The sequence below is a fragment of the Rhagoletis pomonella genome, unplaced genomic scaffold, assembly GCF_013731165.1.
Source record: "Rhagoletis pomonella isolate Grant_MI unplaced genomic scaffold, Rhpom_1.0 Rhpom_scaffold_00014, whole genome shotgun sequence".
Lineage (NCBI taxonomy): Eukaryota > Metazoa > Arthropoda > Insecta > Diptera > Tephritidae > Rhagoletis > Rhagoletis pomonella.
In genome coordinates, this window is record NW_023458568.1 from 12,789,041 (window position 1) to 12,816,197 (window position 27,157).

The 27,157-nt window shown below is 47.6% G+C and overlaps 1 protein-coding gene across 2 annotated transcripts in view; it reads left to right on the top strand.

Moving 5' to 3' along the window:
• The first annotated feature begins 513 nt into the window (after nucleotides 1-513).
• Nucleotides 514-27,157, top strand: part of LOC118749242 (RINT1-like protein) — a 50,231-nt gene continuing 23,587 nt past the window's right edge. Inside the window, exons 1-4 of one of the 2 annotated variants that reach the window (XM_036484039.1) lie at nucleotides 514-885; nucleotides 2,279-2,437; nucleotides 2,497-2,744; nucleotides 2,801-2,995. In XM_036484039.1, the coding sequence (XP_036339932.1) occupies nucleotides 2,300-2,437; nucleotides 2,497-2,744; nucleotides 2,801-2,995 (581 nt within the window). In that variant the 5' untranslated portion in view covers nucleotides 514-885; nucleotides 2,279-2,299. Of the gene's footprint in view, nucleotides 886-2,200; nucleotides 2,438-2,496; nucleotides 2,745-2,800; nucleotides 2,996-27,157 lie in introns of those variants that run through there. The other variant, XM_036484041.1, reaches the window with a different exon arrangement.

Below are 27,157 nucleotides of genomic sequence, written 5' to 3' on the forward strand. Positions count from 1 at the left end.
ACAGGCAAGGAGTTTTGGGTAAGTAAAAAAAAAAAGAATTGGAGGAAATTATATATTACTGACTAAATTCTATGCTCATCTTCCTATTCAAAAAAAGAAAATCACTTCAATTAACACCATGTGCGACGTTCCTGCGACTAGCTAGCTTGTAGTGTGTGGTGGCAGCTGCTCCATGACATCACCATCAATTCGCCGGATCCAAGGGCACTACGCAGACTACATACGTACATATATTTCCACAATTCTCCTAGGGTTATTTTGCTGGACGCGCTGAGCCTATTTTGAGGGAATCACCAACAAAAAATTTCGGCGATTGCCATGGAAGAGCGCTCCCATAACAAATTCGACTATGAATAGAAGTGAATTTTAAGTTGGTACTTAAATTTGAGTTGCAACTTTATTAGTTTCGACTTAGTGGCTGGACTATGAATACGCGCCATTGAAGCGATTAGTTGAAAAGCCGTTTACACCAGGCGATTGTTGCTTTCAACTAAAAATCGCCTGAAAATTCGCCTCATGTAAATTCCCTATAAAGCCCAGCCAAATGCATTTTAAATCGAAAGAGTTAAAATGGTGATTACAATAAAACACAATTTTAATCGAATAATCACCCCTAAACGCAGCAAATAATGGGTAGGTTCAGAAGGCGCAGCAGTTGAGCGTAACGGTTGCTAAACAAATCAGTGTTCTTTATGCGTTGTTGTTGTTGTTGTAGCAGAATACAAATTCCCCAAAGAATTTTTGGGTAGTGTTGCTGGAGTGACAGTCCTCCGCCAGATATAAATCTGGGTCGTTCCGGTTACGTAGACCGGACTATCGTGGGAACGTTCTTTATGCGTCTTCTGAACGGCTTGATACATCAGCTGTCAAATTCAACTCTCAAAGGTACACATCAACATGTCTCAAATGATCAGAAAAATATTAAGCTGATGCCAGATAAAACTTTATAGCTTTGCGTGACATTTATAACTTTGCCAGCAAAGCGCCAGACGCAAAAGGTATGCCGCAATGAACGCAAAGAAAATAATTTTGTACCGCTTTTTTACTCGTCAAAGTTGCTGTGGATTTTATATATTTTGCTTTAAAATTATCAGCAATGTAATTAAGTTTCTGCATGAAAACTCGAATTTGGACGAAACAAAATAAATATTAAACCGGCCGATTGTCAAACCCGTGCAAAAAGATGGGAGTCGGCCATCTTTTCGTTTCGCGCTGCAGCTTCAACGATTTATGTGGCATGCTTTGTGCATTTTCATACAATTCATCTTATCTGTCAAAGCGAATCTGTCACGTAAAGCGAAGCAAAAGATTTATGTGGCATCAGCTTTACGCTCATCTAACACGCAACAGTTCAGTTGATCAGAAGTACACAACAACGCGTTCAGTAGGGGCAATCGCAAAAGTTAGGCTATCTGCACACTTGTCGTCCAATCATGGTTGCGTTATCGTCTCGCCCTGAACTTTTGAGCCGAGCACATGCATTTCAAAGGAGATCTGCACACTTGTCGTTATCGGCTAGTTATCGGCATATCGTAGAAGATGCATAAACGGATAAGTACGGCACTGTCGTTTGCTAATCGTTGTGCACGCATGGTTTGTTTACATTTTATGCGGAAAATTAGTGAAAAAGTTAATATTTGCATTAAAATTGTATAAAAATTAATATTTTTTTGCATAAAATCTGTGGAAATTATTAAAAAGTGGATAATTGCATTAAAATTCAATAAATGTGAGCGTTTTAACTATAAAATATGACGAAATTGTAAAAAGTCTCTTTGTGCATGCACAAAACACATTTCAGGAAAAGAAAAGAAGAGATATTACTGTTGTTGTTGTTGTTGTAGCGGCTACAACAACCCCGCCCAGATCGGTTGGTATCTACAACAACAACAACAACAACAAGAGATATTACTGAAAAATGATGTCTAGGATTGTTGCAGCACAATCTATATTTTAAAAATTGCAGGTTTTTGTAAATATTTTGCGAAAATATCAACTAGAAAAACAGAAAATACCTGCTCCAAGTGAATTTTTAGACGCCGAATGAATGAAATATCACGACCGAGTGTGCGAAAGTGTAGTCGTCATGTAATCGTTGCATCTTGATTGAGACGATGATGCAACTATGATTGGATGACCAATGTGCAGAAAGCCTTACTGAGCTGTTGCGCCTTCTGAACGTGCCCAATAAAAAATCTTCAGAATCGACTAGGCGATATATCGATATGTTTTGACCATATTTATTAAAGGAAAATTTTGTTATTGTTTTGAATTTCAGCATAATCACACAGTAATCAAAATGCTACCGAAAGACTGCTTGGAACGTCGAGTTATTGCATTTATCAATAAAGAAATTGGAGATGACTGTAAGAAACTATATCGTGCTGCTGTGTTGGTAGACAAATACCATGAATCCATCGAACATATAAAGGACAAAGTATTGACTCTGGGTATATATGTATTTACTATTAATGTAAATAATTTTATTTCTTGCAGTTAAGCTGTGAATATGACGAAACATCGAATTCTACAGACATCAAATCAGCATTACACGCCCAGCAAAAAGTTAGTCAAAGCATGGAATTTCAAATAGAGAAGCTTTGCCAGTTCAGCACCCGGTTGTCAGCAAAAATTGGAAAAACGAACGAAGCGCTGAGCAAAGTTTTAAAAGATTTAGAAAACGTGCGTAAGTTACAACGATTGAAGCAATATTTGAAAATTGTGCAAGATATACAAGAAGTCAGGTAAGTGAAGAAGGCAATTATAGTACATAATGACACTAATACGATTTATATGTCAGCCAAAGCCTTAATGATACCATTCGTACAAAAGACGAAGCTAAAATGGTCAACATATATTTGACACTATTTGAAGACAGCGATTGTGAAAATAATATCACTGGCCGATTATGTAACATTGAAGCCCCGCATCTTAAACTATACGCTATAAAAACGGCTACTTTCTGGCACAAAATTCTCCGCGATAAATTTACAAGGTAATATTTGAATAAATGAGGGAAATGTTTAGATATTCGTACAACGATATTCAGGTCGGGGCCGAGCGAGAGGGGCGTGGCCCCCAAAACTCCCCTAAACAAAAAAGGATAGACCGCGCTTAATGAAAAGTCACCCCTAACCCCACAGACCCCTTGGGAGCTGTTTGAAAATGGGGGTAATTGGATTTTTTGCAAACGGATTATAACCCTCTGTCTTTTTCATTGCAGCCTGATTTTACGTGGCGGGTCGCAAACCCAGCGCACAACCCATTGCTAAGGCGGGGGTGGTTTCGCAACCGAATACAAGCTTATAACTCGAGCCGCTTGCTCCAAGACAGACCCTTGCAGCCGCACCTAATGGTGAACAGACGCTACAGATTTCAGTGAGCCCTTAACCGAATAAATCGTAGTGGCCCCCTACAGCGCCCTCTCTTTCTACCGTGACCCAAGGCTCCACTGGGATTGGTTACCGCATCTCGATCATGGGTTGCTCACGTTTCCCAAAGTGCGCGAACTAGAGATAGGCACGGGACTGAATATTTAATCCCGATCCCGCCCATCCCGAAATTCGATTTTTAAGTCAAGAACCCGCTCATTCCGACGTTTTTCAAAATTGTACCGCGGGTCCCATGGGTCCCGATATCTATCTCTAAAGCAGGCTACAAACGGACAACAAATTGAAACGATCGGTTGAGATTTCAACGTGTTTGGCGTGCTTTGCAAACCGATGAAGGTTGACAAAAGTGTTCATGTCTTTCAAATTAATTTAAATAATACTGAAAGATCTGGAATCTTCCGATTATTTTGTTTTGCTTTGCTGTCCGTTTTCAACTCAATAAAACATTAAAAGTGCATATTTCAAACATCGTTTTTAAGGAAGATTTTGTGAATTTGCGGGGGTTGCGGTTTTATCGGGAGTGTCGGAAAGGATTTTGGTCCCTTCCCGCCCGCCATATTTTTATAGATCTTCCCGATACCGCCCATCCCGGCCAACTTTAAATCAGTACCGTGGGTCCCGCTATCCCGCGCCCATCTCTAGCGCGGAAAGGACGCAAGAGTCGGGATTGAGTATAGCCGTGCAACTGTAACTGCATACCCAGCACCACGACTATACTCCATTCCCGGGTTCCACCACCTGACTCTGACGAGGTAGGAATAGCAATAGGGCGCTTGAAAAACAACAAAGCTGCTAGAGCTGACAGCTGAGCTATTCAAGTACGGAGGCGAGGAGTTTATAAGCATTCCCACGACAGCCGGTTCTACGTACCGGAATGACACGGGTTTTACCCGACCAAGGGCTGTTGTGAATTTGCGGGGGTTGCGGTTTTATCGGGAGTGTCGGAATGGATTTTGGTCCCTTCCCGCCCGCCATATTTTTACAGATCTTCCCGATACCGCCCATCCCGGCCAATTTTAAATCAGTACCGTGGGTCCCGCGGGTCCCGCTATCCCGCGCCCATCTCTAGCTCGATAAGGACGCAAGAGTCGGGATTGAGTATAGCCGTGCAACTGTAACTGCATACTCAGCACCACGACTATACTCCATTGCATTCTCGAGTTGCACCACCTGACTGACGAGGTAGGAATAGCAATAGGGCGCTTGAAAAACAACAAAGTTGCTGGAGCTGACAGCTCAGCTATTCAAGTACGGCGGCGAGGAGTTTATAAGCATTCCCACGACAGCCGGTTCTACGTACCGGAATGACTCGGGGGGGTTTTACCCGACCAAGGGCTGTTGTTTCGGCGATCTAATCCCGTTTAGGTCGGCGAAATCCATCAAACGTTGCTCGATTCTAGTGCTACATCTGCTCCGTACCCTTCTGCTCAGGGCTGGTATAGAGTCTAACCCAGGGCCAGAAATTTACACCTGCTGCGTATGCCAGAGACGACTGCATACAAACTCCACCTCGGTCAGGTGCAATGCCTGTGACGGGTGGAGTCCAGTGTTGCCGTTTTAGCCCTTTGGTGGCTAGATTTAGCTACCACATACTTTTTTTGGCCACATAAATTTAAAATTGCCCCTAGCCCTTTTTTTAGCCCCTTGGAGAATTTATTCATACTTGGCATGAAAAAGTTGTATATGCTTAATTTGATCTCATTTTTGTCATTTATGTAAGAGATGAATTTTTAAACTAAGAGAGGCTGATATATATACATATATGTATTGTATGTTCCTTACGTTTTTATACATACATACTGTAAAAGTGTAAGGGCTGTTAACTTATCTATTAACGATTTAACTATAGTTTAAAATAGATAAGTTTACGGCCCTTAATATGCTTAATTTGTTAAATTACCCATCGAGTCGATTGACCGTGTTGTTGTTGTTGTTGTTGTAGCGGCACTACTAAGCCCCGCCTGTTTCGGGTCAACTTTTAATCATTATCGTCAAGCTCAACTAACGGTAGGCTCAGGAAACGAGCTGTTGGGTGTTAGTTGAGTCGGATTGAGCTGGCATGTGAAGAGGTGGTTGGTGTCGTGGGGGTAGTCTCCACATGCCGGGCACTCATTTGGGATGTTTGGGTCGAGTCTGGACAGGTAGCTGTTTAGGCGGCTACAATATCCAGACCGTAACTGAGCCAGGGTAACGCGGGTCTCTCTAGGTAACTGAAGCTCAGTCTCTTCCACAGGTGGTGATTGGGCTCCGATAACGACATTCCTAGGCCGGGAGTCGAGGTAGGTGGAGACAGACTCCCTATGAATGTCGTTGATCGCTCGTCTGTACGTCATTGGGTCCAGTGGTTGGTCTGTGTGGGTCTGGACTGCGTCCTTGTACATGAATAGGTGCCCCCTGACGTGCCTGGGCGGAGGCTCCTCCTCCAGCAGCGGTCTGTTGGGGTGTTCACTTCTGTGACACCCCACAAGAAACTGCTTAAGGTGTTCTTACACGATATGTATTTGCATCTGTAAATTAGACTTTTTCAATACATATGTAATTGCGTATGTCTGTCAAATTCACAGTCTATTTAACTATTTAAAAATACGTTCTTTGAAAACGAAATAAATTAAACTCAGATATTTTATCTGTATATCAGATGAAAATAGAATCATTTCTATTCCGTATGTACTACGTGCATCAGCTCTGTATAGAAACAAATCTAATTTGCCTTTACACGATATGTTGACATTTCCATATGCAAAAAGTGGCATGTACACATGCAAATACATATCGTGTAAGAACACCTTTACAGAGCATCTTGTTGTGTTCCCTTACGGGGAGCACTTGGGCCTCACTGTGTAGGTGATGCTCAGGCGTCATCAGAAGGCACCCAGTCGCTGTCCGGAGTGCGGCGTTCTGACAAGTCTGTAGCTTCATCCACTGCGTCCAACTAGTCCCCGGCGACCAAACTGGCGCAGCATAATTTAGAACCGGCCGGCCAATTGCCTTGTATGTTGCCAGCAACGTTTCATTGTCTTTGCCCCAAGTGCTGCCGGCGAGCGACTTGAGGACCTTGTTGCGGCTCTGTACTTTGTTGACAACTGCGGTTGTGTGCGCGGAGAAAGAGAGCAGGCTATCAAAGGTAACCCCTAAAATTTTCGGGTTGTTCACCGTCGGTATGGGTGTGCCGTCGACGTGAATGCCTAATTCAAGCCTGACCTCCTTCGTCCAGGTGGTGAAGAGGGTCGCCGTTGATTTCGTTAGGGAGAGGGTTAGGCTCCTTGCAGTGAAGAAGCGAGAAAGGCTGGAGAGATAGCCGTTTACTTTTGAGCAGAGGTCATCAATTCCATTCCCAGACGCCAAAATCGAACAGTCATCAGCGTACGAGATCAGGGAAACTCCTTCAGGTGGCTGGGGGAGTTTCGAGATGTAGAAGTTAAAAAGTAAGGGGGAGAGAACACCACCTTGTGGAACCCCTTGTTTTATTCTTCTTGGTTTCGAGGTTTGATCTCTGAAGATTACTGATGATTGTCGACCACTAATATAATTCGCCGACCATCGCTTCAGTCCCTGTGGGAGAGAGGAGGCCTCAATGTCTTCTAGCAGCGTGGAATGGCAGACGGTGTCAAACGCCTTTGACAAGTCCAGCGCTACTAGGACAGTTCTCTCACAGGGGCGGTTTCGATTTAGGCCACGAGTTATCTGGGTGTTTATGGCGTTAAGTGCTGTTGTTGTGCTGTGCACTTTACGGAAGCCATGCTGATGTTTCGCTGGGGTTAGGTGGCAGGTGAAGTATGGGAGCAGCAGGGCCTCAAGTGTCTTCGCGACCGCGGAAAGGAGCGTTATCGGGCGATAAGAGTCTCCTCTGTTGGCGGGCTTCCCCGGTTTCAGCAGTGGGACCACTCTCCCTGATTTCCACACATCAGGAATGATGAGAGTGGTCATAGACAAATTGAGGACCTCCGTGAGGTATGCTACTCCCACAGGCCCCAAATGTTTCAACATCAGCATTCAGATTCCGTCGGGTCCAATGGCTTTGGAGGCTTTCGCCTTCCCGATGGCCCCCTTCACTTCACCGCTGGTGAAAACAAGTGGTGCACTGTTTTTGGGCAGTTTGTGCAGCCTCCTGGTCACTCGACGTTTGGCCTTGTCTACCGAAGGATGCAGTGTGAATTGCCGACTAAAATAGTTCACGCATTTCTTCGGGTCCGATGAAGCGTGACCTTCGAATGAGATTTCCACTCTGTCATCACGCTTCGTCGGGTTGGACAAGGACCTCACGGTTGACCAGAGCTTACTCACACCAGAGGTGAAGTTACAGGCCTTCAAGTGCTCTTCCCACTTTTTCCGCTTATGTTGATTTACCAGTTGCCGAATCTCCAAATTAAGGTCCCTCAAGCGAGGGTCCCCGGGGTCGACCTGGCGTAGGTGGTCACGCTCATTTGCTAGTACAGCTGCTTCAGCCGGGAAATTTGGGCGGACTTCCGCGATACGTCCGGACGGTATGAAGCGAGCTGCTGCGGCAGTGACTACCCTGCGGAACTGGCGTTCGCCAGCATGTACGTCTGTGGGTGTGGGGAGGGCGGCGAAGCTGCTCTCGGTAACTTCCGCGAAGCCGTTCCAATCAGCTTTGTTGAAGTTGGTGTAGGTTCGGTGATCCGCGGGAGCAAAGTCGGTGGGCTTATTGATCGAGATGATTATGGGCAGATGGTCTGATGCTAACGTTAGCATAGGTCGCCATGATATGCTATTTATCAGACCAGCGCTAGCAATTGTTAGGTCTGGCGAGCTGCTGCAGCTGCCCACAATCCTGGTGGGGGCGTCGTCGTTCATGGTGCAGAATGTCGAATCGTCTATCTGCTCAGCCAAACTGTTTCCCCTCCGATCATTGGCCAGGCTTGAGTGCCAAAGATCGTGGTGCGCATTGAAGTCACCTACTACCAATCGGTTTTCGCCTCTGAGTAGCGCACCTATGTCAGGGAGATATCCAGCCGGGCAGCAGGTGACAGGGGGTATGTACACGTTAAATATTTCGAGCTCGACATCGCCTGACCGGACAGCTATGCCCTGACATTCTAGGGTAGTGTCCCTTGGGTCGATGTCTTCTTCGATTAGCCGATACTGCACTGTGTGGTGTAGAATGAACGCTAGTCCTCCACCATTATCTCGCTCGCGATCTTTACGGAGCACATTGTAGGCGGCGCAACCCAACAGAGTTGAGTTGCTGTGCAACTTCGTTTTTTGGACCGCAGCTATCAATATGCCGTGCCGACCCATGAAGACTGCTATCTCCTCAATCTTGCTCTGGAGTCCGGTGCAGTTGAGTTGGAGTACGTTCATATTCCTTGGGAGGCTGGTCGCGATACGGGGGGTGAGGGAAGTGTGGGGCCTACCTTGGGCCTGTTGCGCCTGACGCAGTTGCTGTTGCAGCCTGATGGTAGGTGGCTGCGATATGGGCGTTGTTGTCTGCGCCGGCGGTGCACTACAGCAAGGGGCGCTGTAGTTTGTAGTCCACTCGCGAGTGGTGCGTAGACCAGAACATAGCCGGAAGTGGCACCAGCCAAGGCATGTGTTGCATTTGACAGATGTCACATTCCGGTATATTCTGTTCTGGCACACGGAGCAGATGGTGTGGGCAACCAGTAGCTGCTGGTTGGCTCGCGCTCGCGAGTGGGACCGGTCGGTAGGTTGTGTGGGTGGGGTGTGTTGGGAGGTTTGCTGTTGCTCAGGGGAGCTTCTAGGGGCCGTGCAGGCTCTTCGGGTGCTGGGTCGCACCCGTGCATTACGCGAGTGGGTAGCCGTGGAGGCTGATTGTGCCATTTGGCTTGAGCAACAGGGAGCCACAAAGTTTGTGGTCCACTCCCGGTGAGACCTAAGGCCAGAGCAGGTTCTTAGGTGACTCCACCCGTTGCAGGAGTTGCACCTAACCGAAGTGGAGTTCGGGTGGAGTCGATTCTGGCAAACACAGCAGAAGTAAATTTCAGGTCCGGGGTTGGGCTCTACGCCCGCCCGGAAAAGAAGGATGCGGAGCAATCCGGCTGCAAGGTATTGCTCCATGGACGGATAATGATTGGTGGGTATCGCCGATCTAGACGGGGTTAGATCGCCGAAACAACAGCCCTTGGTTGGGTAAAACCCGAGTCATTCCGGTACGTAGAACCGGCTGTCGTGGTAATGATTGACCGTGTATGTTCTTGTGGTGTGATTGTACCACCTGCTGGCGCGACTTCAAAAACTATTTGAAAATTTTATGATTGTACCAGCATGCTGGTGTCGTGAGTGGTGAAAGTAGCTAAATTTTCTAAGTAAAAAGTATTTTGGCGGAAATTTCTTGCACTATATGAGTCAAAGACGTGTTTGTGGAAGATTAAGTTCACGATATTGCAGTGGTGAATGAAAAAAAAAAAAAAAATTTTTTAACAAAATGGTAGAAAAGTTATACAATTTCGGCTCTAATCATTTCGGTCTTTCCTCGACCTCATTTGTAAAGAAATGAATATTGTACCAGCATGCTGGTGAGTTATATGCTTCGAGCCTGATGCTACAATCACTTGATGGAGCCAGCAAGCTCGTGTCGTATATTTCCCTTTTTATACAAAAAGGTTTTTGGTTGGATAAAATATTAGCTCATTGTTTTTCTATACCATTACTTATTGAAAATGGTTGCGTGTGTATTTATATATTTATATGTAAGTATTATTTATTTATTTATTTGTTGTATTAGATTTATAATAAATTATAAAATTTAATAGTCAGTTACAGCGCTAGCTGCTAGGGCTATTGGCTGTGTCGGTAATGTAAAAGTGTGGATTATATCTTGGCATCGATGGCTCTGATGTAATTGTATATAACGTTGATGTTCTGGATTGAAGGAGTTTTGAGTAGATCGATTGGGTTGTGGTTGTTAAGGATGGAATTTCTAGACCTGCGGTGCTCCGGACATTCGAGGAGAAGGTGGTTGACTGTTAGGCGTGCGTGCAATGTAGACAGTTTCCGCTGTGTTGGGTACTTAGTAGGTGCGAATGAGTTGCGTTTGTATGCCCAAGGCGAAGGCGGGAAAATACAAAGATTTTTTCTTTTTCTATGGTAGTGGGGTAAATAGCAGGTGCATTGTTTGTGTTAATAGTTGAGTAATGGTGATGTTGATAGAGTGCTCTTTTGGCTTGTTGTTGTTTTCGGTGCTGTTGAAGACAGACACGCGCTAGATCAGTTTTCTCTGGTGGTTGGAGCCTTGCACGCAGACTTCGCTGCATTATCTGCTTCCTCATTACCAGTTATACCTACGTGTCCTGGTATCCAGAAGAGTTTTGTGTGTTGGGACTGGTGTAAAATATCACGGATCGCGTTTATTGTGTCCCAGTTACTATTGGAGATATTTTTTATGGCTTCTAAGACCGAGAGACTGTCGCTGAAGATTACAGCCTTCTTATTCTTTTTTTGGGCTATTTGAAGCGCCTCCATTATACCCGCGGCTTCCGCGGTAAATATTGACGCAGTGGGTTGCATTGAGTAGTTCGCTAACGTATGACCGTCTGCGTCGACTACTGCGTAAGCGGTGCTATGTTCTTCTTTTGAGGCGTCTGTATAGAGTATTTCGTAATGTTGGTTTTTAAATATCGACAGTTGTTGATTAAATAGTTTTGCATACATTGTGATAGGAGTTTTGTCTTTTTTAAATCTTGCTAGCTCTGTGTTGCATGTATTTGCATCAAAGAGCCAGAGCAGGTATTTTTTAATGTGATGTTTGTGCATTTGATGTGTTTCGTTGTGGCCTTTAAGAATGTCGTATATAGCTGAAGGGAGTTTTGGGGTTTTTTTGCAGAGGATGGCTTTATTGGTGTCGTTGTCGATTATTGAGTTGTTTTGAAACAGTATTTTTGGTAGTAGTCTAAGTCTATTTTCGGAGATTCTGTCTTCCAGTGCTGGAAGGCCTGATTCGGTCAACATGTTGTTTATCGGGGTGGTGACAAACGCATAAATGCTGCTCCTGATGGCTTGGTGATATGAGGGCTTGATGATGTTTAGAGTAGTCTTTGGAGTACTTCCGTATAGAAATAGCCCGTAGTCGATTTTACTCAGCACTAGAGTTTTTACCAGATATACGAGTGTGTTGATATGTGTGTAGCTCCTACCGGCTAGGTACCGGATCAGGTAGACATTAGCGATTTTTTCAGTTGTGTGACGTGGTTGTTCCATTTGTAATTTTTGCTAAAAACAATACCGAGAATTTTTAATTTGTCAACCCGTTTGATACGGTTGGTATTTATTGTCAGATCCGGTGGGTTGCAGTTGTGTTTCCGGCAGATATGAAGAATCGCTGATTTAGAAAAATTGATGTTCGCACCAGCTCTATGTGCCCAACTGCTAATTTCGCTTACGACATTGGTAAATACCGTGTTGTTGTCATTGTTATTACCGACGGATTACCGACAATGGCGACCCTTGAGGTATTCCATTATGTAGTTGTTGGGGTTCCGAGAGCGTATTGTTGACCTTAACTCTTAGTCGGCGGTTAGTTAGAAAACCTTGGATGAACATTAGTACCTTACGACCGATTCCCCATGACTGTAGGGTTTCGATAACAATATGCGCACCAATCCGATCGAATGCTTTTTCAAAGTCGGTTGAGAGTATTGAAACGTGATTCTTTGAGGAGAGGGCTTTGGCGGAATAAAAATGGATGTGGAGAAGTGCATCGGTGCAGCCGCTCTTAGCTTTGTAGGCAACTTGGTTTGGTGCTATAAGTCTTCTGTTTTCTAGAAACCAAGATAGTCTTTTAGCAATTATTTTTTCTAAAATTTTGCCAAGGCATGGCAGTAACGAAATTGGTCGATAGCTGGATGTTTTAGTTGGGTCTTTACTCTGCTTGAGTATGGGGACGACGATAGCTGTTTTCCATGCGAATGGGATAACACCGGTGTTAAAAATATTATTGTATAAATCGAGTATTTTAAGTTGCGTCCGAGACGAAGTAAACTTTATCATTTTATATGATATACGATCCGCTCCAGGAGTATTCCCTTTGGCACCATTAATTGCTTGTTTGAATTCGGATGTGGTAATAGCTGACTCTAACATTCTCGCTTGCATGTTGGATGGGTTGTGAGTTAAAGGAACACTTGTTCGGTACTTCGCTGCTCTAAAAGCGGGGGAGAAATTATCGTCTGAGGAGAACTGTGCCCAGTCTGAGGCGAATTGATTTGCAATATTCGATGGATCGAGTAGGGTTTGATTGTTGGATTTGACTGATAGTATTGAGTTATCCGTATTTCTGTTGTAGATAGTTTTCAATTGGCTCCAAACTTTTGCAATGGGCGTGTCCCTGTTAATTGTGCTGGAAAATTGTTGGAAACATTGGGCTTTAGCGGATTTCGCTGCTTTCCGAAATCTAGCGTTGGATATTTTATATCGAATTAGACTATCGTTTGTATGCTTTCCAGTTTGATACCTTTTCCAATCGAAGTGTGGAGAGCTCGGAACTCCACCAATAAACGGATCTTTTTTGACCGGGGTGGGTTTGTGGAATATGTTTATTAGCTTCAACACGAATAGACTTGGTGAGTACCGCAGCGTCTCTGTTTGTCTGATTGGTGAGTCTTCTTTTATCAAGCTCTTGGTCGGTCGTCTTTGAGAACTCATTCCAGTTTGCATCGTGTAATTTAAATTTGGCGACAAACGGCCTCCTGCAATGATGATTGGAAAGGATTAAGGTAGTTTTAATTGGAAAATGGTCACTGTGGTAGAGATCATCCAACGTATAACACGAAGTTATTGGAAGGAGTGCGGGAGAGCAGCATGCAATATCGACGTGGGTAAGCGATCCATGTGTGGAGAAGTGAGTTGGTTGCCGGTCGTTGAGTATACACAGGTTGTGTCGCGATATTGCAGATTCGAAGATAAGTCCTCTGGCGTTGTTAGACCGGGAGCCCCATAGGGTGTTCCAACTGTTAATATCTCCAGCTAGAATGATAGGGTTGCTTGTGTTTTGGAAAAGGTTATCAATGTCGTGTGGGTTGAAGGTTTGGTCGGGCGGTATGTAAATGGATATGACGGTGAATTTGATATTAAGTTGGATTTCGATGCAAATGTTTTGGATGGAGGATGAGTTAAATATTTGCGTATGAGGGATGTTACTCTTTATTAAAACGCCAATGCCTTGCTTGGCGTAAGTATTTGTGATGTGGTTGGTGAAGTAGGCTGTGTAGTTTTTGGGAGGTATAGGGGTAAATCTGTTGGGACAGTGGGTTTCTTGAATCGATATAAGCTGTGGTTGGTGTTCGTTTCTGAGAAGTTCAAGGTCAATACTGTTGTTAATTAAACCATTCATGTTCCATTGCAAAATATTGAACTTATCGAGCATCTGTATTAATTAAGCTTATTTATTCGTAAGTTGGTGTTTACGAAGATGAGCTAGTAGCTGTATCGATTTGCATAGAGCTGGTTTCAGTTGCCGGGATGAAATAATGATTATTTGAAATGAGTTGTTGAGTAATATTGGATAAAGGTGATAAGCTGGGATTTGTTGGATTTGCATTTTCTGTGTGTATACCTTTGTAGTTGGAGTTGGATTCTGAGTTGATGGTGTGTTGATGTTTGTAGCTGCTGGCAGTGGTTTTTGCGATTTTTTCTTGGTTGGTTTTTGGAGATGATGCTGGACGTTTCAGATAATCAGTGGTTGGGGTTGTTGATTTGCAATTTGTTGTTTTTAGATCATTTTTGCGAGCGATGCTGTTATTGGATGTTGTTTCTGATTCTTTTACTGAGATGGCGTATGTGCGTTTGGATGTGTCTGTGGGTGGATCGTTTAGGTTAAATTTTTTAAATGCTTCACCAAGTGAACACTCCTGTATGGTTTTGATTTGCAGAACGTCTTTCATTTGCTTGAATCTAGGGCAGTTTTTGTCGGATGAGGGATGTGTGTCGCCACAGTTGGCGCACTGGTCCCGAGTACATGTTGTTGGTTGATGTGGCGGTAAATTGCACCCTTCGCAGGTTGCAGCGTTTGAACAGCGGTTTTTTGTATGTCCGAGCCGCTGACAGTTGCGACAGCGCATAGGGTTGGGAAAATAACTTAACTTTGTACCATGCCACATCGAGGGTTTTGGGAAGATGATAGAGGTCGAAGGAGAGTACCATTTTTCCTGTGGGTGTTGCTTTACCGTCCTGCATGTTAGTGAACTTGTAGATATTTGTTACTCCTTGGCTTTTGAGTTCTTCTAAAATCTCTTCCTCCTTTACGTTAATAAGGCAGGGTGCATACACCGTGCCCTTTACGGTATTGAGATTGTCGTGCAGTTTAGCAGAAACCTGACAGAGATTAGCCAGCGACTTAGTTTTTAAGAATTTTTCAGCAACTTTTCCATTCCGAGCTAGGATGAGGAGAGATCCGTCCCTTAGTTGCTTGATACTGTCGACTTGGGTTGATATGGCGTCAATGCATTTTTTTATTACGAATGGGCTCAGTTTTGCGAGGCTATTGTTTGAAGAGGAAATAGTGAGGTATTTGGGATGGTTCTGAGGAGCTTGTTTTTGATTCAGGTTGGGAAAGGAAGTGACACATTCTAGGGAATCCACGTGATCACTTAAAATCGAATATCTGTTCGCGCCTCTATCCGGAGGGCCCGGCGGCATTTTGTTGTTTATACTACGTCGCTTGTGATTGGTTGAAATAATGGAACGATGGTACGAAAAATGAAATCAAAGAGTAAAGTAGAATTGAATAACTTCTTTAGCACAGTAACTAGCACACACTTTAGAAACACGTCTATACACGGCGAGAGATAGTCGATGACTGCTATGTAAGTAAAAAAATTTAGCTACCATTTTTAGCCACAACGACTTTTTTTAGCTCTTTTTTAGCCCTTTTTTTTTAAAGGAATTTGGTTACCAACAAAAAAGATTCGCGGCAACACTGGTGGAGTCACCTCCGTAACTGCTCGGGCCTACGTACGCACCGGCAATGGACCACGTCGTTCGTGGCCCCATGCTGTGCGAACCGGACCGCCTCCACCGCAAACCACCACCCGCCCGGGCAGCACACAATCAACACACCCACACCCCAACACAACACCCACACACCGCCGCCGGCAACTCCTAGTCCCTCCGACAATCTGCGCTGTTTGTCAGTCCAGAATATACCGTAACGTGACATCAGTCAAGTGCAACTCCTGCCTCGGCTGGTGCCACTTTAGGGCGTGCTCACGACTTCGCAACACGCGAGATTAGACGAGTGACTATGTGGGCTCCTGCTGTGCTGCCCAGTCGCATCCTTCCCCCGAGACGCCGCCAACCACCACCACAAGGCAGCGCCCCCTCTTGCAGCACGTACAGCAGGGAGCCGGCAGGCAACACAACTCTTTAACACCACACATCACAATCGGTCTCCCAAGGCACACAAAGGTGCTACAATTTAACTGTAACGAACTCCAGAGCAAGATCGAGAAGATAACTGTCTTTATGGGAAGACGTGGAATATTAATAGCTGCGGTCCAAGAGACGAAGTAGCACGGCAATTCAATCCTGTTGAATTGCGCCGGATACAACGTGCACCGTCGAGATCGCGAGCGAGATAATGGTGGTGGCTTAGCGTTCATCACGCACCACACCGTGCAGTATCGTCTTATTGAAGCAGGCATCGACCGCAGGGATACTATCCTAGACATTCCCACGACAGCCGGTTCTACGTACCGGAATGACTCGGGTTTTACCCGACCAAGGGCTGTTGTTTCGGCGATCTAACCCCGTCTAGATCGGCGATACCCACCAATCATTATTCGTCCATGGAGCAATACCTTGCAGCCGGATTGCTCCGCATCCTTCTTCTCCGGGCGGGCGTAGAGCCCAACCCCGGACCTGAAATTTACTTCTGCTGTGTTTGCCAGAATCGACTCCACCCGAACTCCACTTCGGTTAGGTGCAACTCCTGCAACGGATGGAGTCACCTAAGAACCTGCTCTGGCCTTAGGTCTCACCGGGAGTGGACCACAAACTTTGTGGCTCCCTGTTGCTCAAGCCAAATGGCACAATCAGCCTCCACGGCTACCCACTCGCGTAATGCACGGGTGCGACCTAGCACCCGAAGAGCCTGCACGGCCCCCAGAAGCTCCCCTGAGCAACAGCAAACCTCCCAACATACCCCACCCACAAAACCTACCGGCCGGTCCCACTCGCGAGCGCGAGCCAACCAGCAGCTACTGGTTGCCCACACATCTGCTCCGTGTGAAAGAACAGAATATACCGGAATGTGACATCAGTCAAATGCAACACATGCCTTGGCTGGTGCCACTTCCGGCTATGTTCTGGACTACGCACCACACGCGAGTGGACTAACAACTACAGCGCCCCTTGCTGTAGTGCACCGCCGGCGCAGACAACAACGCCCACATCGCAGCCACCTACCATCAGGCTGCAACAGCAACTGCGTCAAGCGCAACAGGCCCAAGGTAGGCCCCACACTTCCCTCACTCCCCGTATCGCGACCAGCCTCCCAAGGCATACGAACGTACTCCAACTCAACTGCAACTGACTCCAGAGCAAGATTGAGGAGATAGCAGTCTTCATGGGTCGGCACGGCATATTGATAGCTGCGGTCCAAGAAACGAAGTTGCACAGCAACTCAACTTTGTTGGGTTGCGCCGCCTACAATGTGCTCCGTAAAGAACGCGAGCGAGATAATGGTGGAGGATTAGCGTTCATTCTACACCACACAGTGCAGTATCGGCTAATCGAAGAAGACATCGACCCAAGGAACACTACCCTAGAATGTCAGGACATAGCTGTCCGGTCAGGCGATGTCGAGCTCGAAATATTTAACGTGTACATACCCCCTGTCACCTGCTGCCCGGCTGGATATCTCCCTGACATAGGTGCGCTACTCAGAGGCGAAAACCGACTGGTAGTAGGTGACTTCAATGCGCACCACGATCTTTGGCATTCAAGCCTGGCCAATGATCGGAGGGGAAACATTTTGGCTGAGCAGATAGACGATTCGACATTCTGCACCATGAACGACGACGCCCCCACCAGGATTGTGGGCAGCTGCAGGAGCTTGCCAGACCTAACAATTGCTAGCGCTGGTCTGATAAATAGCATATCATGGCGACCTATGCTATCGTTAGCATCAGACCATCTGCCCATAATCATCTCGATTAATAAGCCCACCGACTTTGCTCCCGCGGATCACCGAACCTACACCAACTTCAACAAAGCTGATTGGAACGGCTTCGCGGAAGTTACCGAGAGCAGCTTCGCCGCCCTCCCCACACCCACATACGTACATGCTGGCGAACGCCAGTTCCGCAGGGTAGTCACAGCCGAAGCAGCTCGCTTCATACCATCCGGACGTATCGCGGAAGTCCGCCCAAATTTCCCGGCTGAAGCAGCTGTACTAGCAAATGAGCGTGACCTCCTACGCCAGGTCGACCCCGGGGACCCTCGCTTGAGGGAACTTAATTTGGAGATTCGTCAACTGGTAAATCAACACAAGCGGACAAAGTGGGAAGAGCACTTGAAGGCCTGTAACTTCACCTCTGGTGTGAGTAAGCTCTGGTCAACCGTGAGGTCCTTGTCCAACCCGACGAAGCGTGATGACAGAGTGGAAATCTCATTCGAAGGTCACGCCTCATCGGACCCGAAGAAATGCGCGAACTATTTCAGTCGGCAATTCACACTGCATCCTTCTGTAGACAAGGCCAAACGTCGAGTGACCAGGAGGCTGCACAAACTGCCCAAAAACAATGCACCACTTGTTTTCACCAGCGGTGAAGTGAAGGGGGCCATCGGGAAGGCGAAAGCCATTGGACCCGACGGAATCTGTATGCTGATGTTGAAACATTTGGGGCCTGTGGGGGTAGCATACCTCACGGAGGTCCTCAATTTGTCTATGACCACTCTCATCATTCCTGATGTGTGGAAATCAGGGAGAGTGGTCCCACTGCTGAAACCGGGGAAGCCCGCCAACAGAGGAGACTCTTATCGCCCGATAACGCTCCTTTCCGCGGTCGCGAAGACACTTGAGGCCCTGCTGCTCCCATACTTCACCTGCCACCTAACCCCAGCGAAACATCAGCATGGCTTCCGTAAAGTGCACAGCACAACAACAGCACTTAACGCCATAAACACCCAGATAACTCGTGGCCTAAATCGTAACCGCCCCTGTGGGAGAACTGTCCTAGTAGCGTTGGACTTATCAAAGGCGTTTGACACCGTCTGCCATTCCACGCTGCTAGAAGACATTGAGGCCTCCTCTCTCCCACAGGAACTGAAGCGATGGTCGGCGAATTATATGAGTGGTCGACAATCATCAGTAACCTTCAGAGATCAAACCTCGAAACCAAGAAGAATAAAACAAGGGGTTCCACAAGGTGGTGTTCTCTCCCAATTACTTTTTAACTTCTACATCTCGAAACTCCCCCAGCCTCCTGAAGGAGTTTCCCTGATGATTGTTCGATTTTGGCGTCTGGGAATGGAATTGATGACCTCTGCTCAAAAGTAAACGGCTATCTCTCCAGCCTTTCTCGCTTCTTCGCTGCAAGGAGCCTAACCCTCTCCCCAACGAAATCAACGGCGATACTCTTCACCACCTGTACGAAGGAGGTCAGGCTAGAATTAGGCTTTCACGTCGACGGCACACCTATACCGACGGTGAACAACCCAAAAATTTTAGGGGTTACCTTTGATAGCTTGCTCTCCTTCTCCGCGCACACAACCGCAGTTGTCAACAAAGTACAGAGCCGCAACAAGGTCCTCAAGTCGCTCGCCGGCAGCACTTGGGGCAAAGACAAAGAAACGTTGCTGGCAACATACAAGGCAATTGGCCGGCCGGTTCTAAATTATGCAGCGCCTGTTTGGTCACCGGGGACTAGTTGGACGCAGTGGACGAAGCTACAGACTTGTCAGAACGCCGCACTCCGGACAGCGACTGGGTGCCTTCTGATGACGCCTGAGCACCACCTACACAGCGAGGCCCAAGTGCTCCCCGTACGGGAACACCCCAACAGACCACTGCTGGAGGAGGAGCCTCCGCCCAGGCACGTCAGGGGGCACCTATTCGTGTACAAGGACGCAGTCCAGACCCACACAGACCAACCACTGGACCCAATGACGTACAGACAAGCGATTAACGACATTCATAGGGAGTCAGTCTCCACCTGCCTCGACTCCAGGCCTAAGAATGTCGTTATCGGAGCCCAATCACCACCTGTGGAAGAGACGGAGCTTCAATTACCTAGAGAGACCCGCGTTACTCTGGCTCAGTTACGGTCTGGATATTGTAGCCGCCTAAACAGCTACCTGTCCAGACTCGACCCAAACATCCCAAATGAGTGCCCGGCATGTGGAGACTCCCCCACGACACCAACCACCTATTCACATGCCAGCTCAATCCGACTCAACTAACACCCCTCTCCCTTTGGTCCGACCCCATCGAAACAGCTCGTTTCCTGGGCCTACCGTTAGTTGAGCTTGACGATAATGATTAAAAGTTGACCCGAAACAGGCGGGGCTTAGTAGTGCCGCTACAACAACAACAACATACTATCCTAGAATGTCAGGGTATTGCTATCCGGTTAGGCGATGTTGAGCTCGAAATATTTAAAGTATACATACCCCCTGTCACCAGCTGCCCGGCAGGATATCACCCTGAAATACGTGCGCTACTCAGAGGTGAAAACCGTACGGTAGGGTGACTTTAACGCGCACTACGATCTTTGGCACTCAAGCCTGTCAAATGATCGTAGGGGAATGCATCTGGCTGAGCAGATAACCGATTCGACATTCTGCACAATGAACGACGACGCACCCGCCAGGATTATGGGCAGCTGCTGCAGCTCGCCAGATCTAACAATTGTCAGCGCTGGTCTGATAAACAGCGTATCATGGCGACCTATGCTGACCCTAGCATCAGACCATCCGCCCATAGTCATCTCGATTGATAAACCTGCCGACTTTACTTCCGTGGACCACCGGACCTATGTCAACTTTTCTAAAGATGACTGGAAAGGCTTCACGGATGTTACTGAAGGCGCCTTCACTGCACTGCCCATACCAACCGACGTTCATGTAGGTGAACGTAAGTTCCGCAGGGTTGTCACCGCTGCTGCAGCTCGCTTCATCCCAGCAGGATATATTAAGGATCCACGTCCGAACTTTCCTGCTGAAGCGGCTGTTCTAGCCGATGAGCGCGACAACCTTCGTCAGACCGTTGTTGTTGTTGTTGTAGCGGCTACAACAACCCCACCCAGATCGGTTGATATCTCAGTCGTTGTCGTCAAGTTCCACTAACGGCAGCCCTAGGAAGCGTGCAGCCTCCACTGGGTCGGTCCACAGGGACAAATCCGTTAGGGTTGTCGGGTTTTCCGGGCATGCGAATAGATGTTTCGAGTCATGAGGGGTCTCTCCGCATGCCGGACACTCATTTGGCACATCCGCATACAGTCTACTCAGGTATGGGTTTAACCTGCTGCAGTAGCCAGAGCTAAGTTGGGCTACTGTGGTTCTTGTCTCTCGAGGCAGATGAAGCTCCGTCTCGTCTATGTCCGGTGGTGGTGTACCTAGAACGGCATTCGCAGGTCTAGAGTCTACATAACTCGAGGCTGACTCCCTGTGAATGCCGTTCAGGGCCAGTCGGTATGCTGACGGGTCCAGAGGCTGCTAGATGAACCTCTAGACTTCGTCCGTCAGTTCGTATAAGTGCCTCCTGACCTGCCTAGGCGCGGCCTCCTCTGCAAGCAGCTGTCTGTTTGGATGGCCACTTCTGTGGCTCCCGATCAGAAACTGCTTGCAGAGCATTATGTTGTGCTTCTTGATTGGGAGCATTTGTGCCTCATTGTGAAGGTGATGTTCTGGCGACATCAGGAGGCATCCAGTCGCTGTCCTGAATGCGGTGTTCTGTACTGTCTGTAGCTTCATCCACTGCGTCCTACTAGTCCCCGGCGACCACACTGGTGCTGCGTAGTTTATAACCGGCCGGCCTATTGCCTTGTATGTTGCCGCCAACGTTTCATTGTCTTAGCTCCAAGTACTGCCGGCTAGCGACTTGAGGACCTTGTTGCGGCTCTGTACTTTATTGACAATAGCGGTTGCGTGCGCAGAGAAGGAGAGCAGACTGTCGAAGGTTACTCCGAGTATTTTGGGGTTATTCACCGTCGGAATTCGTGTATCATCGACGTGAATTCCCAGCGGTAGCCTCCTTCGTCCAGGTTGTGAACAAGGTCGCAGAGGATTTCGTAGGAGAGAGGGCTAGACACTTTGCAGTGAAGAAGCGAGAAAGATCAGAGAGATATCCGTTTACTTTCGAACACAGGTCATCAATTCCATTCCCAGTCGCCATGATCGAGCAATAATAATAATAAGCGTAAGAGACAATCGAGACTCCCTCTGGTGGTTGAGGGAGCTTTGAAATGTAAAAGTTAAACAGCAGCTGGGAAAGGATACCACCCTGTGGAACCCCCTGTTTTATTTTTCTGAGTTTACTCGATTTGTCTCTAAACATTACCGACGAGTGTCGACCACTCAGATAATTTGCCGACCACCGTTTGAGCCTCTGTGGGAGAGAGGAAGCCTCTATATCTTCTAGTAGCGTGGAATGGCAGACGGTGTCAAACGCCTTTGACAAGTCCAACGCTACTAGAATCGTTCTCTCACAGGGACGGTTACGGTTAAGGCCACGAGTTATCTGAGTTATTTATGGCGTTAAGTGCTGTTGTTGTACTGCGCACTTTACGGAAACCATGCTGATGCTTCGCTGGGGTTGCTGGCGTCAGACCGATCCCGGAAATCCCCGTATCAGGGATCTCAATTCGGAGATTCGGCAACTTGTGAACGTACATAAGCGAAAGAAATGGGAAGAGCATTTGGAGACCTGCAACTTCGCCTCTGGTGTGAGCAAGCTTTGGTCAACCGTGAGGTCATTGTCCAACCCTACGAAGCGTGACCACAGAGTCGAAATATACTTTGGTGAACACACTTCGTCGGACCTGGAGCGATGCGCGAGCTATTTTAGCCGGCAGTTCAAACGTCGAGTGACCAGAAGGCTGCACAAAATGCCAAAACCCAGTGCGCCTCTTGTTTTCACCAGCGGTGAGGTAAGGGTAGCCATCGGGAAGGCGAAAGCCTCCAAAGCCATTCGACCCGACGGAATATGCATGTTGATTCTGAAAAATTTGGATCCTGCGGGAGTAGCATACCTAACGGAGGTCCTTAACCTGTCTATGGCCACTCTCGTCATTCCAGACATCTGGAAAATGGGGAAAGTGGTCCCACTGCTCAAACCGAAACCGCCCCTGAGGGAGAACTATTCTAGTACCGTTGGACCTGTCCAAGGCGTTCGACACTGTCAGTCAACGCTACTAGAAGATATAGAGGCCTTCTCACTCCCAAAGGGACTCAAACGGTGGTCGGCGAATTACCTGAGTGGTCCGACACTCGTCGGTAATTTTCAGAGACAAAACTAGCAAGCCACTTAAAATTAAACAGGGGGTTCCACAGGGTGGTGTCCTGTCCCCGCTACTGTTTAATTATTCCATTTCAAAGCTTCCTCAACCACCAGAGGGTGTTAATATTGTCTCCTATGCCGACGATTGTTCGATCATGGCGTCTGGGAATGGAATTGATGACTTGTGCTCGAAAGTAAACGGTTATCTCGCCGAACTTTCTCGCTTCTTCACTGCAAGGAGCCTTGCCCTATCCCCTGCGAAATTCTCGGCCACCCTATTCACCATCTGGACGAAGGAGGTCAGACTGCAACTGGGTATTCACGTCGATGGCGTAACAATACCGACGGTGAATAACCCGAAAATCCTCGGAGTTACCTTCGACAGTCTGCTCTCCTTCTCGGCGCATACAACCGCAATTGTCAACAAAGTACACAGCACTTGGGGCAAATATAAAGAAACGTTGTTGGCAACATACAAGGCAATTGGCCGGCCGGTTCTAAACTATGCAGCGCCCGTGTGGTCGCCGGGGACTAGCAGGACGCAGTGGATGAAGCTACAGACCTGCCAAAACACGGCATTGCGAACAGCGACCGGATGCCTCCTGATGACGCCCCAACACCACCTACATGACGAGGCCCAGATGCTCCCAGTCAAGGAGCATAACATAATGCTCTGCAAACAGTTCCTTGCTGGGAGCCACAAACATGGCCATCCCAGCGGCCAGCTGCTCGCGGAAGAGCCCTCGCCAAGGCACGTCAGGAGGCATCTTTACGAACTGACGGACGAAGTCCAGAGGTTTATCAAATAACCTCTAGACCTGTCAACCTACCGACAGGCCCTGAACGGCATTCACAGGGAATCAGTCTCAAGTTATGTAGACTTCCGACCTGTGAATGCCGTTCTAGGTACACAACAACGGACGTGGGCGGGACAGAGCTTTGTCTGGCTATTGCAGCAGGCTAAACCCTTACTTGAGCAGAATCAATCAGGATGTGCCCAACCAATGCCCGGCATGTGGGGAGTCGCCACATGACTCCCGGCACCTCTTCACATGCCCTGAGAACCCCACTCAGCTGACGCCCCTGTCTCTAAGGACAGCCCCTGTTGAAGTCGCACACTTCCTGGGCCTCCCTCTAGCTGAAATTGACGACAACGTTGTCGGATAAACCGACCCGAACGGGGCTTAGTAGCCGCTACAACAACAACAACAGGAGTTTATAAGGTGCATGCATCAACTCTTATGCAGAATATGGTTAGATGAACGCATGCCTGACGACTGGAATTTAAGTGTGCTCTGCCCAATCCACAAGAAAGGCGAAACCGCTACTCGCGCTAACTACGGCGGGATCAGCCTTCTAAGCATAGGTTGTAAGGTCTTATCGAGTGTATTGTGCGAAAGACTGAAGCCCACCGTCAACAAACTGATTGGACCTTAACCGTGTGGATTCACAAAACGCCATATCTTGGAAAAGACTCGCGAGAAAAGGATCGACTCTCACCACCTCTTTGTCGACTTCAAAGCCGCTTTCGAAAGCACTAAAAGGAGTTGCCGATACGCCGCGGGGAATCTGAATTTGGCTTCCCCTCGAAATTGATTCGGCTGTGTAAAATGACATTGAGCAATACCACCAGCTCCGTCAGAATTGGGAAAGACCTCTCCGAGCCATTTCCTACCAAACGGGGTTTCAGACAGGGTGACTCCGTTTCATGCGATTTCTTTAATCTGATGTTGGAGAAGATAATAAGGGCTGCAGAACTGAACCGCTTAGGAACACTTTTCTACAAGAGCGTGCAATTGCTGGCGTACGCCGATGACATCGACATCATCGGTAACAAGAACCGCGAAGTCGGTTCTGCCTTTTCCAAGTTTGATAAGCAAGCAAAGCGAATGGGTCTGGCGGTCAACGAGGACAAGACGAAATATCTCCTGTCATCACACACAAAGTCAGTGCATTCTCGCCTTGCCACCCACGTCACTGTTGACAGTTATAATTTCGAGAAAGTAGAGAAGATTTTGCGGAAGATATACGGTCCTTTACTCGTTGGCGATGGCGAGTACCGCAGACGATGGAACGATGAGCTGTATGAGCTTTAAAATGACATGGACATAGTCCAGCGAATTAAAATACAGCGGCTCCTCTGGCTTGGCCATGTCGTTCGAATGGACTCCAACGCTCCAGCTCTGAAAGTATTCAACTCGGAAGCCACTGGTTGGAAAGACCAAGTGGGGAACACTCGGCGTCAGTTGGCACAGAAGAGAAGCGACTGGGGTGCTTTGTTGAACTCGGCCAAAATCGCTTAGGCGGTTACTGCGCCAAATAAGAAGAAGAAGATTATAACCCTCTAATTAGAATTCTCCTTTTTGTGTTGCTCAAGAAGAGGCGTAAACACCTTTTGCAGAGAACACCTTTCTGCGTAGGCGGCCTTCGGCCACGCTTAGGTATCATAACCCTCACTAAGTAGATTTCGCTTTTCTGTGTTGCCGAAGAACACCTTTTGCAGAGATATTTCGTAGGTATTTTTTGTGATTGACAGCTCAGTTCGAAAATTTCCAAAAATACCATATTTCACCGAAATTATTAATAAATTATTTATTTATTTATTTATTACTGAAGTCAATGAACAAAATATTCTCATTCCCACGACAGCCGGTTCTACGTACCGGAATGACTCGGGTTTTACCCGACCAAGGGCTGTTGTTTCGGCGATCTAACCCCGTATCTCAGAAGTTGTTCGTCCATAGGGCTACATTCGCTACGTTTTCTCCTACTCAGGGCTGGCATCGAGTCAAACCCAGGGCCAGAAACCTACACCTGCTGTGTATGCCAGAGACGACTACACCACAACTCCACCTCTGTCAAGTGCAATGCTTGCGAGGATGGTGTCACCTCAGAGTCTGCTCAGGACTACGGACACATCGGCAGTGGACCACGTCGTATGTGGCCCCCTGCTGCTCAAACAGAGCAGCCTCCACGGCTAACCTCAGTCCAGCAGAGCAGCCTCACACAGTCACCACAGCACAACAACATAAAAACACCACAGACCATACCACAGCCACGACAGACCATAGAACACACACAGCCGCACCAGGATATTCCGTAATGTGACATCAGTCAAGTGCAACACCTGCCTTGGCTGGTGCCACTTTAGGGCATGCTCAGGTCTGCGTACCACGCGAGACTGGACGAGGAACTTCGAGGGCCCGTGTTGCGCTGCTCGGTCGCAGACCCCAACTGCGACGCCTCCCGCCACCACCACAGGGCGGCAACCATCACAGCAGCGCACACAGCCAACGGCAGTAAGAACACACACATCCCTTACACCCCACTTCACAACACGTCTCCCGAACCATATGAAGCTCCTTCAATTTAACTGTAACGGGCTACAGAGCAAGATTGAGGAGATAACCGCCGAAACTCGAAATATTTAACCTATACATACCCCTGTCTCTTGCTGCCCGGCAGGATATCACCCTGATATAGGTGCGCTCCTCAGAGGTGAAAACCGTATAGTAGTAGGTGACTTTAATGCGCATCACGATCTTTGGCATTCAAGCCTGTCAAACGATCGTAGGGGAACAGAATTGGCTGAGCAGATAGACGATTCGATATTCTGCACAATGAACGACGACGCACCCACCAGGATTATGGGTAACTGCAGCAGCTCGCCAGACATCACCATAGTCAGCGCTGGTCTGATAAACAGCATAACATGGCGACCTATGCTGACTTTAGCATCAGACCATCTACCCATAGTCATCTCGGTAGATAAACCAACCGACTTTGCGTCCGCTAAACACCGGACCTATATCAACTTCTCTAAAGCTGATTGGAAAGGTTACGCGGAGTTTACTGAAAACACTTTCACTGCGCATCCCACACCAACCGACGTCCATCTCGGTGAACGTAAGTTCCGCAGGGCTGTCACTGCTGCTGCAGCTCGCTTCATACCGGCAGGATGTATAACCGACCCACGTCCAAACTTCCCTGCGAAGCGGCTGTTCTAGCCGATGAGCGCGACAGCCTTCGTCAGGCCGATCCCGGAGATCCCCGTATTTGGGATCTCAACGCGGAGATTCGGCAACTAGTAAACGTACATAAGCGGAAGAAGTGGGAGGAGCATCTGAAGACCTGTAACTTCGCCTCTGGTGTGAGTAAGCTTTGGTCAACCGTGAGGTCACTGTCCAATCCGACGAAGCACGACGACAGGGTCGAAATTTCTTTCGGCGACCATGCTTCGTCGGACCCGGAGCGATGCGCGAGCTATTTTAGCCGGCACTTCATACTGCATCCTCCGGTGGACCAAGCCAAGCGTCGAGTGACCAGAAGGCTGCACAAACTGCCAACAACT